The sequence below is a fragment of the Cucumis melo genome, chromosome 8 (genome assembly GCF_025177605.1).
Source record: "Cucumis melo cultivar AY chromosome 8, USDA_Cmelo_AY_1.0, whole genome shotgun sequence".
NCBI lineage: Eukaryota > Viridiplantae > Streptophyta > Magnoliopsida > Cucurbitales > Cucurbitaceae > Cucumis > Cucumis melo.
Window position 1 is genome coordinate 22,597,646 of NC_066864.1, and position 18,051 is coordinate 22,615,696.

Below are 18,051 nucleotides of genomic sequence, written 5' to 3' on the forward strand. Positions count from 1 at the left end.
AGTGGAATTATCTAACAAAGTGTTGAATTTTTCCACTAACTTTAGTCCAAGGGCAATACGGTTATTCGACCATTTAAGTCAAAGTTAAGCTTTGACTTTTTCAAGTCAAAATTTAACATTTTGACTTTTTACCATTTTATGTATGTTGCTTGATTCTAACCTCCCGAGCATGAATTCACATTCATTTTTCTAAAATTCAAATCACATATTAATATAAAGTCGGTCAAAAGTTGACTTAAATTTGACTTTTCAAAGTCAAAAGTCAACATTTTAACTTTTTACAACCTTCACCATTTCCATCAATTTTGAGCTTCTAAATATGCATCCATATTCGTCAGTTTCTCTCTTTTTACTTAATTCGAACAATTCGAATTATTCCAACATATTGTTCTAAGTTAATTTCATATGAGCTAGCAAGGGAAACTAATGGACCTATAAGATCATGGGCTCTAACGATCCGAGATTAACTGACTAAACTCTTTTAGATCGAGTTAATCAACATTCGTTAACCAACGAGTTATTCCACTAAAGTCTCGTAGTGGCACTCCCCTCACTATAGATATATTTATGTCCATCTAGTATAACCATGATCAGTTAATTAATCCTTCACAGATTGTTTGTAACCTCGGCTGGTCAAAATATTGTTTTACATCCAAGACTACATCACCTTAAGTCCCACTTATCTACTATTAAACAATTGGTTTTAGGTTCAACCTATAAACTAAATCCCTCTCTGGCCAATGAGAGGGTGGGACCCCTTGTTCAAGCCCTGGATTCAATCATTTGGGAACAACCTATTTACTAATCCTAAAGCAGGTATGAGTGATTTTCGTCTTGCACCCTATGTCCCTAGCCATCCATCTAGTCTTACCTTTGAAATAGGAGGCTTATTGGGCCAACACTATTGAGTTGCCCTTACCTGTGCAGATCTAAGGATAATTTCGTTTGAACAAAAGTTCATAGTTAGCTCAGGATTAAGATTAAGTTACCTAGGCCATCATAATTAAAATAGTCAATTTTATATAGTCCACGTGTTATAACTAAAAAGTGACTATTTCATGGTTCCAATCTTTATGTAAACTGCTTACATAGGATGCCCTCATTTCCATGTCTCTACTTGAACGATTCATAATCACATTTTTTGTACTAACTACAAAGCGGGCCACATCCATAGTCTTCGCAAAATATGGCACACAACCCTTATTCATACACTATAAACTGTTTGGGTTATATACTCGAACTTGATCCACATTTATGTCTCTACATAAAGTTAAAGTCTACACTACATAGCCTCAGAACCTTAGTTTATTGGATTTAAGATTATTATTATATTTTCACTAACAAGTCCTCGATAACCACCTTATTGAATAAAATTTAATTTTAAACTAAAAACTACGAGTTTTAGGACATAAATTCCAACATATATATAATAAGGGACATTTTTAAATATACCAAAATGATCCAAAATATCTACAAAATATAGCAAAATTCCAAATCTATCATTGATACAAAAGTCTATCAATGTCTATCATTAATATAATATAAACTTTTGCTATATTTTGTAAATCTTTTTAACAGTTCTTTCCATTTACAATAATTCCTCATATAATAATGTGTCTAAATACATTATATTTTGTAATAATCATATCATATGTAATTGATATATGTTTTCCTAAGTTAATTTGAACGATTAAAATTATTCTTACAAAACTACGATCCTTATTAATATGTAGTGAGCTAGCAGGGGACCAAATGGACTTATAGGCTACAATCAACATTCATTGATTATGGGTTAAACCACTATAGAGCTATAGGAGCATTTTTATGTATCATAAGGCATGTTGCATTGATGAATATAGTTATTTCACATAAGTCGATCTTTCACGAGCTATTCATAATTATAGTTGGGTCAAAATGTATTTATTTACTTTTGTAATTACCTCTATATTTTTAACTATCATTGACCCTCTAATGAATAATTTGTTTATGGTCAAACTATAAAACCAAGTCTCTGTCAGAAAAATGAGAGGATGTGGCTCCATTATTATATTCAAGTTCCATAATCAACAATTAAATAAACTACCGATCTACTTTCCTTATGTGGAAAAGAGTGAATTTCATCCTGTAAAAGTATATTCCTAACTTTGTGTCAGATGGTAGGCTTATTATGTTGGTGACTCGAGCCACCCTCACCCATGCAAGTAAAAGGATGAATCCTTACATGCAAGAGTTCATAATTCACTAAGCATTGAAATTGAGTTACACATGATCATGTTAACAGAGTTATGCAGAGAGATTAACTATCTCGTGGTCTAATCTTATATCAAGTATTTGTACATGACACCCTTACTCACACATCTCCACATGAACGATTTTTGTTATATCATTTCTAATAATTACAAAATGGGTTGTATTCATAAGGGACTCTATCATATCCATCTACTATAGACCCTTCAAGTTATTACTTAAACATAGTTCATAATCTTGAATTAATTTGTTTTATTTTAATGATTAATAAAATAATTTGTTATTTTATTAATCATTACTAAATTGTTTATGTTAGGTTTTATGACGCATTCATAGTAAATGTAAATAATATACTATTATCAATTATGTGTTATTGTTGTCAGTTCAATAATACAAGAAAAATGGCCTACCACGACATCTAAAAACCGTCAGATTTAAAATTCTTGACAGTTTTTTGTAGTCATTGTATCGCTTGTAAAGCGAAACTCATGTTTGGTCCATAGATTTGGAATTAAGGGAGTTTGGTATTTGAAGCCAAACTCATGTTTGGACACTTGGAATAAAATTTCTGGGATTGAGAAACCAAACCCATAGGTTTGGAATATGGGTTTTTTTTAATTGAATGTCATGTTTTAGAAAAAATTTCACTTCAACTTATTATCAATGATCATTGATGACCATTGGCAACAAACGTTAGCCAACTTCATGATCAACTATGATAATCGATCACGATCAATCGACGATCACGATGACCGATCGTCTCAACCGTCGACTCTGGATTGTCTTGACCATCGATCATCTTGATCGTCAATGACCAATCATCTTAATTGTTGGTGACCTACAACTTTGAACGTTGCTGTCGTTAGATGAACATTTTGATCGACGATGACCAATCGTTATCTTTAATTATCGATGTCGTGCCTATTAACAAATGGTCGTAATGATGGTCAATGACTAATAGCCATGACCCTTGGCAACTGATAATTGTCACGGTGGTCAACGACCAACTAATCGTCTTAGACATTGGTGATCATTGACCGTCTTCACCATTGATCAATGACCGTCTTCACCAAGGCTTTCTATTCAAGCCCATGGATTACCATTTTTTTTCTAATTTAATGAAGAAAATCCGTTAGTTAACTTTGAATACCACCCTTAGCGGCCATTGTCGGCCAACCACTGGGTGTCATTTCTCGCAACTCTACCAACAAACTTCTGGCCAACAACTTCAACAATCGCTGCAATCATTGAAAAACTAATAAAAATGAATTTTTAAAAACTTTTTTTTCTAAGTCATTCAAAATACGCCTTTAATTTAATTACAATAATATTTTTTAAAATACTCATTTTTCATTTTTCTATTTTGTTTTCTTTTGGAGTTTTTTTAATAAAAATAATTATTAGATCATCTTTTTTAATCATCTCTTTTCTCTTCTTAATATTTTCTTCATTTTAGGAAATTTTGTTTATTTTGTTATATTTTTTCTAGGTGAACATTGATGGCGTATCTATTGTGATCTCAAGTATAAATCAAATATTAATATATTGGTAACATATAGTGAAAATAGTAAATATATATCACATATATCATTGTTTATTTTTAGTTTAATCACATTTTTCATGTTTTTCGTTAGTCAATTTAAGAAGGCTTAGATTTTATTTGTATTGACTTAAGAAATAGGGGTTTTTTCATGAATGATAATAAAAAATACAAATTATTTACACCTTATGGCAAAAAATTAACCACTAAACGACAAAAACACATTACGGTTGATTTAGCCATAAAGTGTAAATAGTTTGTCTATTTTGCCATTCTTGACAATTCCTCTAAGAAAAAAAAAAGTTAAAAAAACTCATTTTTATTTAAACTCTTTTGATAATAGTAGTTTAAAATGCATTGCATATATATCATAGGGAAGACAATCGTAACTATGGCTAAATGTAATTCTACTTAACTTTCGTTTTTGCATGACCCTTTTTGTTATGCTTATTTTGAAAGAACATTTTTATTGTTGCTTAACTAGATCTTTCATAAACGTCATTCGATTACATGACTTGTTATATTTTGTGAATGGTTTCTAATATTCCTAATTAGACCATTCATGTTAATGTGAAAATGTAATCAAAATTATTGTTATCGAATGTTAAAATTTTTCATTTTTACATTACTGTCGTTAAAATCAATAGAGTTAAGAAATTGAATTAGAGGTACAATATATGAAAAAAAATCAATTAAAATTTTGATAAATTTAGGATGTACAATTCACACACAAAAAAAAAAAATCAAACAGATTAGCTAAATCAGAATTCAAAACCAACACCCCAACACACCGACATTAGAAATCCAGATTTCCAAATCCTACACTTCAAATACAAGCATCTGTAATTCTTAAGCATCAAAACCCATCAAATAAGCTCACATGCATTTAATTTCTAGGCATTTGATTTCGAACCATGGCGTCAAACACCCCTTTGAGTAATTTTTCTTAGAGAAGACAATATTTGTCCCACACATTAGTCTTCAGGAAGATACTAAGTCTATTTCATCACCGTTTTTCTCTAAACACCACTCTCACTACACAAATTCCTTGGCAGTCTAGGATGTTTGGCAAACACGGTGGATTCAAATGTGAAATACTGGTCACTGGTCCAACTGCACAAAATTTAGGCAAGTTGAGTGAGCTACTACTTTTGGAAATTCTGCCTTCCCTTTTGAATCTATCTAAATGTCTCTTTTTCTTTCGTGGCTTCAATTTCTCTGATCCACCATTCTTCTTGTGTTTAGATCTCAGATCCAAATCTTTTTCCACCAATATCGTTTTAGGTGTTAAAGTAAGGCACTGGTAGATTTTATACATTTGTTGAAGTATTGAGAAATGAGCGCTTGAAAGGGTCAATATAAAGCCGCAAATTGAAAAGCTAATGAAGTGCGTAAGACTTCCTACCTCAATTTCAGAAACACTTCCCCACTCTCATGCCAATAAAAGATGAGCTCTATTCGTGAGAGAAAGAAATCCTAAAGTCGTTCTATGACCGAAAGCTCTATACTGCACGTTGCATTTCATATAATCTTAACTATTGCTAACTGAATGTGATTTAAATCCCCCATCACGAGCTCATCCCCTAGCTACATAGATACTTTAATCCACATCCTCCCTTAAAATATAAACTACTTGTTTATTGACTTATCATTGTGTTGTTTGGTTTTATTGAATTGCAGGCACTCAGAATTGCATAAAAGTTATTACTCAAACGTTGTGATTGCCTAAAAGATCAAAAAAATTAAAATTAAATTTATTAACACTATTCCCTCCAACGAGTGTTTCTATATATATAGAATTTACCTAAGAATGACATGTTACCCCCGAGAATGATGGAAAAAGAAAAACGGCTTGAACATATATTTGAACTTCTTAATTAGCAAAGAAAAACAAAACGACCTGAAAGGTTATATAAAAACTTGAAAGCATTAGTAAATATACTGTTCTACAGATTGATTTAGTAAGAGGGAAATAAGTTTGAGGAACAGCAATCCCATATGTAATCCAGATTTTTGATTTCTTAAGAAGTATTAAGTGCATTCACTTGAGAGTGAGAGGTGAGATTTACGCGGTGAGACCACTTGTTAAAACGGCATTAATTTCGCCAATAATGTTGACAGGCCTTCCATCAAACATAGATGATAAACTGCTTTCACATAACTTCTTCAACTCCCTCGTTTTCCTCACTGCTGATTCCTGCAATTGCCATCAAACATCATACTTTTAGTTTTCTTTTTCTTGGAGGGAGGGGGTTCTTCGTATGCTATCCCAAGGTCCCTTCCATGACCATTTACTTTTTTAAACTTAACTCTATTTTCTCTTATTTTCTTACCTTGCTTTCCACCTTTATTCGAAAGAATTGGATTCTTCGTCAAATTCCAAAAACAATAATAAGTTTTCAAGTCTATGGTTGGTTTTTTAGTAACATTGGTACTGGTAAGAAGTAGATGACAATTTAAAAAATCTAGACGTGGAAAAAGTGTTTATAGGCTTAATTTTCAAAGATTGAAAACCAAAAATCAAATGGTCATAATATTAGGCTTAAACTACCTGTAATATTCTACAAAGTATAAAATACCATTAGATAAAAGAAAGGAAAATAAGTTGGAACTTTTAGATAGCAAATGTCTTCTCCTGCGAAGGGAAGACAAGTACTCGAGTAGCAAAATGGAACAAGAATTGGTAGAGAGGAGGAAGAAGATAGTTGGGTGTGCATTAAGTTACAAGTTATAAAAGGTAAAATAAAACAAAAGCTTATGTCTGTTCTTAAAATTAGATATTGTAATTCCCTTGGTATTGCATCGTTGTTACTTGTGTTTGAATATCTAACATTTTTTCACTCGAACAATATGTGGGTGTGGAAGATTCGAACTTTTAACATCTTAATCAAGACTATATACCAGAATTAGTTAAGTTATGCTTGAATTGGTATTTGGAGGTTAAATCTCCCCCACGATGCCCTCACTATGGATTGAACTTACAATTTTACCCTTGTTTAATATACTACCACCATTCTCAAAATGCCCCCTTATTAGGATCCTTGCAGATTATTCAACTTCCAAAAAGCTTACATACAAACATGACCCGCCAAGGAAAATTTTGGAAAGATAGAGTATCAAAAAGACTATTGGATTCTCCATTGGGGAATTTTAGTGACATAAGCATAAACATAAAACAATCATGATGTCGTTCAGAGAAGGATCTACTCCCTCACCCTCCCATCAAATTGTTGTGTTGTGCGCAAAGGGAATGTGAAACTCAAAGGCCATTTGTTTGTTATAAGCACCTTGGTAACAGACTAATTTGGAATTTGTTCTTAGTTATTATTATTGAAAGTAACGACAAAAAATTAACAAATTTACGTAGAAATCATAGTAAAGGGAGAAAAATCATATGCAACAAATGATACAAGAAAGGAAAAATTAATGGGAAACAAGAACCTAAATAAAAAATGAAAGAATAATTAGGGTAACATAAATTACAAAACTACCCTTGGGCTTTCAACACACAACAAACCCACTAGTTCTAACACTCCCCCTCGAGTTGGGACGTAAATGTCAATAAGACCCAACTTGTTAACACAGGAATCAAAACTCTATCTGAGGAGCCCCTTAGTGAGAATATCAGCAACTTGTTGACTTGAGGGAATGAAGGAATGCAATGCTACCATTGTCCAGTCTTTCTTTAATAAAGTGTCTATCACAATCTCCACATTTTTGGTTCTATCATGTTGCACGGGGATGCTAATAGCAGCCTTATTATCACAGAATAATTTCATAAGCACCTCATAGTCTGGACGAAGATCAAATAAAACCTTATGTAGCCAAATCTCCTTACATTTCCACAAACTCATAGCCCTGTACTCAGCTTCAACACTGTTTTTGGTTACAACCCTTTGCTTCTTACTCATCCAAGTTACGAGATTGCCCACACAAAAGTACAATATCCAAAGGTGAATTTTTGTCAATGATAGACCCTGCCCAGTTAGATTCAATATAGGCCTCAATACACCTTCTGTCAGTCTTCCTGAACATCGTCCCTTTACCAGAAGTTGTTTTCAAATGCCTCATAATTTTGTTAACTGCCTCCATGTATTCCTTGTAAGTAGCCTACATGAACTGACTAAAGGTGCTTACAACATAAGCAATATCTGGTCTAATGTGAGATAAGTAGATCAACTTCCCTACCAGGCGCTGATATTTTTCTTTATCAACTGGAACTTTAGCAAGTGAATTTCCCCGTTTAACATTGAACTTGATATGCATATCAATAGGTTGACATCTCATCATATCTGTTACAGTCAACAAATCAAGAACGTACTTTCTTTGAGATACAGAGATACCTTCTTTCGATCTAGCTACCCCCATCCCAAGGAAGAACTTTAGGTTTCCCAAGTCTTTAATTTCAAATTTGTCCATCTTTTTTTCCACCCAGACAATTTCAAGGGTGTCATCCCCACATGACACTATATCATCAACGTAGATGATCGACACAACAATCTTCCTAGCCTTTGAGACTTCCGTAATAGAGTGTGATCAGAGAGCCCCTGATTATATCTTTGGGACTTGACGAAGGTGGTAAACCTGTCAAACCATGCTCTCGGCGACTGTTTCAACCCATACAGGGATTTCTTAAACTTGCAAACCCGATAGCCAAACTAGGTTACAAAGCCTAGAGACTTCCTCTTCTAAATCTCCATTCAAGAACGCATTCTTAACATCTAGTTGATATAGAGGTCAATCTTTATTCACAGCAACAGACAAAAGGCCCCTAACAGTGTTTAACTTTGCAACAGAAGAAAAAGTCTCAGTGTAGTAGATCCCATAAGTTTAAGTACACCTGTTTGCAACTAACCTGGCCTTGTGTCGGTCTAGAGTTCCATCTGCTTTGTACTTAGTGTAAACAACGATTTACGTACAACAGTTTTATGCCCTTTCGGGAGAGCACAGAGCTCCCAAGTCTTGTTCTTCTCAAGGTCTCTCATCTCTTTCATGACTACAGTTTTCCACTTAGGACACTCTAAGGCAATGTGGATATTCTTAAGTATCAGGATGGAGTCAAGGTTAGTTGTAAAGGCTCTGAACTGGGGTGATAGGTTCTCGTAAGAAACATAGTCACAGATGGAGTGCTTTGTGCAGGACCTGGTACCTTTCCTCAGTGCAACAATAGGTATGTCAAGAGACGAATCGTACTCATCAAGATTGTCTAAATGATCCCATTTAGCCTCATTACCTGCAGCTTCTGCCATGATCTCAATCGCATCAACACTGCCCTTTTCACCCATGTCTTCAAGAACAACTATATCAGACCTGTCATTCTAACCCATTTTACTATCAAATGAGTCAATAGATTTAATCATACCTTGATCTCGTGATGGTTTAGAATCTCAGACCGGAGTCGACTGAGCAATAGGGGACACAACTTCCTTTCTAAGATTTCTCCTATAGTAGGTTATCTAGAGAACTTGGTTTAATGGTAAGACTGTGTTATGAGGATTGGGGTCAGGTAAGGTAACAATATTAAAAATGGTAGACTCTAAGGAAACAACATAGTTAGGCTCTTCACTTACTCTCTCCCCCTGAAGCAGGCTAACGAGAAAGAAAGGACAATCCTCAAGAAAAGTGACATCCATGGAGACAAAATACTTGCGAAAAGAGGATGGTTACATTTATAGCCCTGTTGATGAAGAGGGTACCCAACAAACACACAAACCTGAGCTCAAGGGGTAACTTGGTCTGGTTAAGGTCGTGGCTATGAACATAAGTCGTGTACCCAAACATTTGAAAGGGAACCTCAAGAAGGAGATGGGTAGAAGGGTAAGACTCCTCGAGACATTCTAAGGGGGTCTGGAGGTGGACACGAGAGGAAATTCGATTAATAAGATGAGTTACAGTGAGAACCCAACAGATAGGAAGAAAAAAAAAGTAGACAACATAAGAGAACGGACTACTTCCATAAGATGACGGTTCTTTTGCTCGGCAACCCCATTTTGATGGAGGTGTACGCAAAAGCACCCAGGTGGACAATCTCTTTAGAGGACAGAAACTCAATAAAGGTATGGTTTTGAAACTCACGACCATTGTCACTTCGTAGAATTGCAATTTTTGTATTAAATTGCAATTCTACAATGTGATAGAATCCCAAAATATGGAAGTGACCTTGGATTTGTCAGAGATGAGGAAGACACACGTAAGATGGGTATGATCATCAATGAAGATCACAAACAACCGTTTCCCAGATGAGGTAGTAACCTTGGACGGCCCCAAACATCACTATGAATAGGGTGAAAGGTTGGGTTGAATTATATGGTTGTGAGGGAAAGGAGGCCCAATGTTGTTTAGCCCGAATAAACACATCACAATTTAAGGTATCAACTTTAGAAAAGAGATGGGAAATAAATATTTCACATATTGAAAGTTGGGGTAGCCCAGACAAAAATGCCACAACAGATAGTCTTTTTCCGAAGTAGTAAAGTATGATGACAACACTCATCCTAGAAATATTACTAGAGGAAGCATCATCGTCGAGGAGGCAGAGTCCTCTATTGTGCCAGGTAGTGTCAATCATCCTCCCGAGCTCAACTCTTGAAAAGAAACAAAATCAGGTAAGGAAGTTACTTTGTAGTTCAACTCATGGATAATCTTGCTTATAAATAACAAATTATTAGAAATTTTAGGCATATGCAACACATTTTGTAGGGATAGTCCTTCAAAGGGAAAATTTTGCCTCTACCCAGCAATAGGGGCCAAGGAACCATCTGCAATTCTGATTTTCTCATTACTGGCACAAGGAGTATAGGAAACAAAACTCTCAAAAGAACCTGTCAAATGATTTGTAGCACCCGAATCCAAAATCCAAGGATTCATCCCATCAACACTGATAAGACTAAGGAACTGAGGTATACCTGACTAAACAATAGCTCTTAGTGTCGACGCATTAGGATCGTTCTAGTTTCCAGCAGACTCACTCACATCAGCTCGCCCTGAATTTTGTTTATCATTTGAAGGGCGTTTATTACCTCTTGAGGGACAACCATGTAATTTCCAACACTATTCTTTGGTGTGCCACTGTTACTTGCAATGCTCACAGATGGGAACCTATTATTCGTTGTCCTTCTCACTGTCATGAGTAAAGGACCTTGCCTTGAAGGCAGCGAAATCAATGACACGAGTAGGCAAAATGTTCGTAGCACTTGTAATGTCCTGAAGGTGGACTTCTGAACAAACTTCCATTAAGGAGGAAATAGGTCTATGGCCCAGTATACGACTACGAACTACATCAAACTTCAAGTTGAGCCTAGCAAGGAAGTCATATATTCTGTAAACCTCTTCAAGTCTAAAGTGCTTTATGCCATCACTGGGACAGTTCTAGACAATTTCTCTTCAAAGATCCATTTCCTGTCAAATGAGGGAAAGTTTGTTAAAATAGGATGTTACATCTAACAGTCCCCTACTTGCATTCATGAACTTCTTTTCTCAGTGCCTAGAGGCGAAGGCATTCTAACGCTTCGAATAAAGTTTCTGAGTTGTATCTCATATATCCTTAGAAGTCGTATCATACAATAAGGGCTTGCCAATCTGTGGGTCCATGTTATTGATTAGCATGGCCCGAATGAGAGAACCCTCCCCTATCCAAAAATGTTCCTAGGGGCTTGAATCACCTGGTGAAGGGCGAGATACCTCTCTTGTCAGAAAGCCAAATTTGTGGCATCCTTCAAGGACCATCTTAACAGACTATGACCACGAGAAGTAGTTCTGGTCATTTAGCTTCTCCCCAGTATTTCTGCCATAGAACTAGACACGTGAGTAGAAGACAAATTAGAGAACAAAGTTACCGAATTCTCGGAATACATCAGCAAGGTGGTCGAAAGGCCAGAACTAGGTGTATAGGTAGAAGTTCCTGAAGCTGCCTTAAACTCCGCGATTAACGATTTAAACATTGGCTAGTTGCTGTTGGGTGGTACCCTGAGAAAAGTCCTACACATTGGATTTGGACTAAGCTAAGCATTCACCGGTTTCAAAGTCTACATGGGCATGGAAATTACTAACCCTAGGATGACAATTGGAGAGATTTTCCAATGAGGTATAGGTGCCGGTCGGGTAGAGGTGAAAGGTCTCATGGCTTAGATGGTACAAGTGATGTATTAGGGTGTGTGTGAATTTGGGATTTAGGGTTTGCATCAAGGTGGTGGTCATCGGCTGGTTAGGGTTTGCAGCAAGGGTAGGTTGCAACTGAAAGGAAGTGAGCAGCTGTATAGTGGGCAGTGGTTGGAAGGGAGTGACGATGGTGTGTGGACGACAAGTTGCTGCAGCCTAGCTTAAAGCTTTATTCAGCGGCATGTGGGACTGAAGAGGAATACTTGTCAGCATGGTCTGAAGGTGCCAAAACAGACCGTCCATGGTGGCAGCGATCCTACTTCGATGGCGGTGCTGATCCTAGTAGTTGTCTCACGGACAGTGAGGTTCTCCTCTATTCAGGTTTTCCTCCGTTCGGGTTCCATCAAGGTTAGTATTTAGGGTTTCGTCGTTATCCTTCTCTGGTACCATATTAAAAGTAACGACAAAGAACTAACAAACAGACTAATGTGGAAACCCTAGTACAGGGAAAAAAAACCACGATAGAGAATTTTCTTATTATTTTCTTACGCAACAAATGATACAAGAGGGGGAAAATTAATAGGCAACAAGAGCCTAAGTAAAAAAGGAAAGAATAATTAGGGTAACATAAATTACAAAACTATCCTTGGGCTTTCAACACATAACAAGTCCACTAATTCTAACAATTATCTTCCTTCAGACAAACCCCTCTTGCTACCAATATGGAAGCCCCGCCTTCTTTCATATATTTAGATGGGTACACCGTTAAAAGAAGCATAATAAATTCTCCGACTACAACTTGTTAGAGCTCTCTTTTGGCTAAACCCTGAACCCTAAACTTTATTATTTTTTTGGTGATAATGTTTTCTTGTACAAATTATATTTTATATGATCCTCTGCCCAACTAGAAGGCTTTTATGTAGCTTCTATCAGCTTATGGCAGGTTTTCCCCCTTTTGTATATTTGACATTGTCGTTGAAACATAATGTTTTTATGACTAAATTAAAATTGAGTAAAAAAGGAAGAAAAATTGAACTGAACTAAAATACATAAATAAGTTAAAAGGAAGAGAACTTGCCTGTTTTGGCCAAAATGAAGCTAATGAATTTTGCAGCTCCATGCGCTTGGCAGCCAACTCCTTTAACCCTTCCTTTAGTTTCACTTCACGTTGCTTCTTTTCCTCTAGTGTACTAACTAATCTCTCTAGAAATCTAAAATCAAAGTTCACATAAGTTTACCTGAGAATTATCCATTTTATAGAATTGAGCGTTTAGAGAAAATGTAAAGGATAGAGTTGATTCATTCTACTTTTACAATGAAATAGATCAAATATAGTTTTATTGATATAATACATGATCTTTTCAACTAGCTGTACCATGCTACCTCGTCCAAATTTCAAATAAAAAGTGCTGACCAGTGTATTTCTAACCAACATTCAAGGTCAAGACTAAAAACATAGGTAGAATTCAAAACCTATACTGTCGATGTAACTAAAAGCTTTGAAGTAGACATAATAATTGCAAAGACCCAAAAATTGAACTTAATATGCAACTGTAGATTGTAGTATTTGAATCAAACAGTTTCTAAGATAGCATAACTTATTTTGATATGATTTAAGAAGTACAGGTACAGATTATAGTTGCCAAGTTTATTAAACAAAGAGTTACAAGCTTAACAATGTTAATTCATCAATCAAAAGATGTTACAACAAAAACTAAATATTAGCACCACAGAAAAAGCTAAGACATGAGAACTTAGAATAGTAAATTAAGTGGGATAGTAGTTTATTGAAAATGTGGTTGAAATTGAGTAACAAGTAACTTCATTTTATTTGCATTTCTCTAGAAATTTGTGAATCGAAATCTGGAAAATTCCTACGAGAGGTGATTTGAACAAATAAGAAAACAATGACCTAGTAATTGTAGTACCTTTTAGAATTGAGAATCATAATTAAATCTTGAGTTTTCCTACTTGACATTAATGTTATAGCCAAGGAAACATCTGATAACATCGTCTCAATGGCATCAGAAGTATATTGCTGCAGCACAAAGGGAGCAACTGCCTGGACTTGATGTTGCAAAGACAGTGTTTCATCATTCTTCAACTCATTCAAACGTTGAGATAGAAATGCCTTAACCTGAAATTGTAAATAGATATAGCCATTGAGCCTTCATCTAAGTTTTTTGATTTGATGATAGATTATGCCTCTGAAGTTTTGTACCAAAGTAATGATATACCTCATATAGATCATCAAGAATCTTATTCCTATACTCAGTCTCCAAAAGCTGACTCCGAACTTCAGTGATTTCTCCAGACTGAGTTGAAGAGATGAATGTATTATGATCCACCACTATATCAGGCAAGGTTACATCATCGATGATATCAACTTGCGGTGTTTCAACACTGACATCCCATGATATCTCAGACACAGTAGCCTCGGGCAATGTAGTACAACCCTCCTTATTAGACTCCATTGGGTATGATTCCACAGCTTCACTTGCATGAACTATTTCATAAGGTCCCAAACCATTTCCTGTATCCTCAGTTTCTTCCAATGCACCTATATCCCAATCAATTTGATCATTTTCCATTGATATATCCCAGTCAATATTATCGGCAGCAATTCCTGTTTGTCCAATAGCATCTGGTTCTATGTAGCTTGACTGAACATTTACAGAATCAACATTCTCAAAGCCCACAGATACATGTAAAGAAGGAGGATGCTCATGTATATGCCGTAGGTTTGGTAATACAGTCAAGTGTTTCTGTACACATGTATGGAATGTCAGACTCAAAATTAGCATACCACATCACAATAACATAGACACCAACAACATCAGGAAATAAATTTCTCTATTCATCTCTACGACACTTGTGACCATCAAACAATGTTCATAACATTATTTCCTTACATCCTTATCCGAGTGAGCATCCCTTACAAAATTGGAATAGTATTCAATAGCACGTGACACTGAATCACCATTTATAACTTCCAATATTCTGCTAAATGTGCTTGGAAGGGACCTTGCAGTCTCCAGAAGTTCAGATCTAACATTTTTTCCCTGCAAGATGAAGAAGATGAGGAAGCTTGTTTTCAGGTTATGTTTTATACATGAAGAAATATATGAATATGAAAAAATCCATCAATATGAAAAATACAGAAAGAGTCTCCTAAAGTTCGGAAATATATGGAGCAGGTCATAACCTGCAAACCGAGATCCTGACAAGCCTCGACATATTTAGCTGCTGAAAGAGAAGCATTTCTTTTAGTATCAGATTCTTTACGTTCCAGCTCAGCTAGCTGTTGATGAATCTTTTGAACCTGTTTCTTCTGATATGGGCTTCGCATTAAAAAATAAAAGTAGCATGAAATTTGAGCTCTTCAATATTCATCGGTTACTACACAAAGTTCATAAAGGACATTTACATTTCATAATTCACATTCTGAACAATTATTTGAGCAGCCTCGCCAAGAAAAATATGATCCTTCTCATAAGCTCGTACAATCACCTCCCAAGCACCCTGCAAAAAAATTATTTTTTATTTAGAAAACAAACTTAACTAAAGCTCTACAACAATTCCAGCCTATCAATGTATAGTGGAAACTAAAAAAAGGACAGGAAAGACAAGTCTTACAGCAGCACCTGATAGCCGGCCAAATATATTCCGGCTTTCTGGGGTTGACTCTAGAAGAATATTATATATTTTCTTTGCCTCTAAATAACCAATATCTGAGAAAAAACCGGACGACCAGTTTACAAGTTACTGATGAGGTATAAAATATATACTCAAAAGTAAACAAACTAAACAACAAGGCAAGGCATATTTGAGGCACAAGATAGAGAAAGATTACATCAATCAGAATTCAGAAATATTAATTGAATTATGATAAAGAACCTCTGTATTGATTCAACGGAGAGAGCTACATTGCACTAACTCTCCTGGATCTGATGCCAAGCCAATGAAAGAGTACCTATCTCTATGCACAATCCCTGCTAAATACTATTAATGTCACACCTTTTCTCAAATGTGATCATTGCCAGTAAACCCCATATCCCTCTACATAAATACTCCCTGCCTCTCTGACGACTATATGCCAATATCTTTTATGAATCTATATTTAGTTTGGTTGAAAAGTTATAGGAAAATGCTTTTTAATCCAAACCAGCTTACAGCTAATCTCACTAGGCAAGTTATCAAGAAACTCATATCATTTTAATATCTCAGATTAGGCTCGTTCTTTTCTACAAGGGGAAGCTTGATTCTTAGCTTTGCAGCAGCGTCAATTAAAGATTTTACTCCAGCAATTGAAGTGCTACTTTTTTTAACAAGAAACAAAGTCAATTGCAGTACTACTAATAAAAATGCTCTCCCTCCCTCTCTCTCTGCCTTTTGTTAATCGAATTTCACTAAAAAAACAAACACCGGTAAACTCCACTACACGGCAGTAAATTAAACGATAATAATTGGTTTTAAAAAAATTGAAAAGTTGAATCCAACCTTCAGGGTCTAAGGTATGGAAATAGGGATCGGCATCTTTGGGGAGCGACAAGAGCTCCTTGGTGATGCGAACTTTCAACGCAGCTAAACGCTTACGCCAATCAGAAGGGATTCTTTTCCGATCGACGAGCCATTCTTCAGAACCACGAATGAGCAAAAATCAACTCCAATCAAATAGTTGAAAAAATAAACAAGAACAATTCAAACAAACAATAAACGAAGTATGAAATGAAACAAAATCACAAATTGAACAAGAATCGGAGATGGTATATGGAATTATTACCACCAAGACGGGAGAATGTGATGTCGATTGGAAGATTACGAATATCATCGGGGGCTTGCATTGTTTTTGCATAGAATTTCGTTGCTCAATGCTTATTGTGCGTTAGAGTTTTGTTCGGGCTCTTGAGAGATTGTAATAAAAAAATTAATAATAATAACAATAAAAACAAACATTTTTTCGATATTCTTTGTACACAATCTTTTAATTTTGATTATCCAATTTAGATGTCTAACCAATTTTTAAGAAAAACATAAAAAATGAAAAAAAAAAAAATATGGAAGAACAAACCTAAAATATTTAAAAAAATGACTAAATTATTAACATTTTGTTACATGGATCCTAAATATTTTTTGTTATATTTAAAAAAGTTCCCTACAAATAAGGTAAGTATTATAAATATTTATAAATACACGGGTTAAATAGATATCCAACCTTTTACTTGTGTTATTATAATTGTCCCCTTATGACTATGATGTCAATATCACACACCATCAGTATTGATGTAATCCACCACCTACTTGTCATTTTGCTCTTTGGTGGATCTTGTAATACACATATTTGTTGAATTTCAAAACATATCGAAGATAGTTGAAAATTTTGGAGAATTTTATATTTCTTTTATTTTCTCAATTTATTATTTGATATTTGTGTTCCTATTGTGCCTCATTTTTACAATACATTATCAACACGAGCTCTAACGTCTCCTCTATCAAAAGTAGGTTGAATTTTCTCTTATGTTATTATAATTAATAAAAATTAATGTTATTTTGCATATTTGATGTACACTAAATTTTTAATATAATTATAATATTTACAATAGTATTACCATGGCAAATCTTATAAAATTAGAATTTACGACCCTTCACATTAAAGGTAGAAATTGTTTACTATGAGTTTTGATGTTGTGATTCATCTTGATCCCATGAATGTTGGAAATACAATTAAAGAAGTAAATATAATGACCAATAAAAAAAAGCGAAAGCCATAATTTTTCTTCGTTATCATATTCACGAGGATTTGAGTCTTAATATTTAACAATAAAAGATGTTGGAACAAACTTAAAGAAATGTATGATAATTTAAAATTAATTCATCTTTCACAAGTTTGTTATGAGTGGATACATTTGAGGCTACAAGATTTTAAATCAGCAAGTGATTCAATTTTGAACTATTTAGAATTAGTTCAAAATTGTTGTTAAGCAGTAAAAAGTGATGCAGACATGTTGACATAAACATTTTCTAATTTTTATCTCGAATATGCTCCTACAGCAACAATATAATTAGTTGTTAATGTCTTCTTGTTAATATTCCTACAGCAGCAATATAACTACAACCACAATTATCTTGAACTCATCTCATGTTTTCTTGTTGCCAAATAAAATAAC

The 18,051-nt window shown here is 34.8% G+C and overlaps 1 protein-coding gene across 2 annotated transcripts; it reads right to left on the reverse strand.

Moving 5' to 3' along the window:
• Nucleotides 1–5,618: 5,618 nt before the first annotated feature.
• LOC103486056 (CDK5RAP3-like protein) lies at nt 5,619–16,793 on the reverse strand. Of its 2 annotated transcripts, XM_008443872.2 has the most exons (10): nt 16,668–16,793; nt 16,385–16,519; nt 15,521–15,615; nt 15,312–15,406; nt 15,090–15,225; nt 14,797–14,946; nt 14,122–14,649; nt 13,813–14,021; nt 12,963–13,095; nt 5,619–5,984 (listed from the first exon to the last, which is right to left on the reverse strand). In XM_008443872.2, the coding sequence occupies exons 1-10, from the start codon at nt 16,726–16,728 to the stop codon at nt 5,853–5,855; spliced, it is 1,674 nt and encodes a 557-aa protein (XP_008442094.1). In that variant the 5' UTR covers nt 16,729–16,793; the 3' UTR covers nt 5,619–5,852. The 2 variants fall into 2 exon arrangements, with proteins under 2 accessions (XP_008442094.1, XP_008442095.2); XM_008443873.3 differs by lacking the exons at nt 15,521–15,615; nt 16,385–16,519 and having other exon boundaries at nt 16,668–16,737.
• Nucleotides 16,794–18,051: the final 1,258 nt, after the last annotated feature.

Bases quoted from the DNA above. Each gene is read 5' to 3' on its own strand.
- LOC103486056 (XM_008443872.2), bottom strand. From the start codon at position 16,728: ATGCAAGCCCCCGATGATATTCGTAATCTTCCAATCGACATCACATTC. The intron at 16,520-16,667 runs GTAATAATTCCA...GTGGTTCTGAAG, and splicing joins CACATTCTCCCGTCTTGGTG to AATGGCTCGTCGATCGGAAA. The intron at 15,226-15,311 runs GTAAATGTCCTT...TTTAATGCGAAG, and splicing joins CAGAATGTGAATTATGAAAT to CCCATATCAGAAGAAACAGG.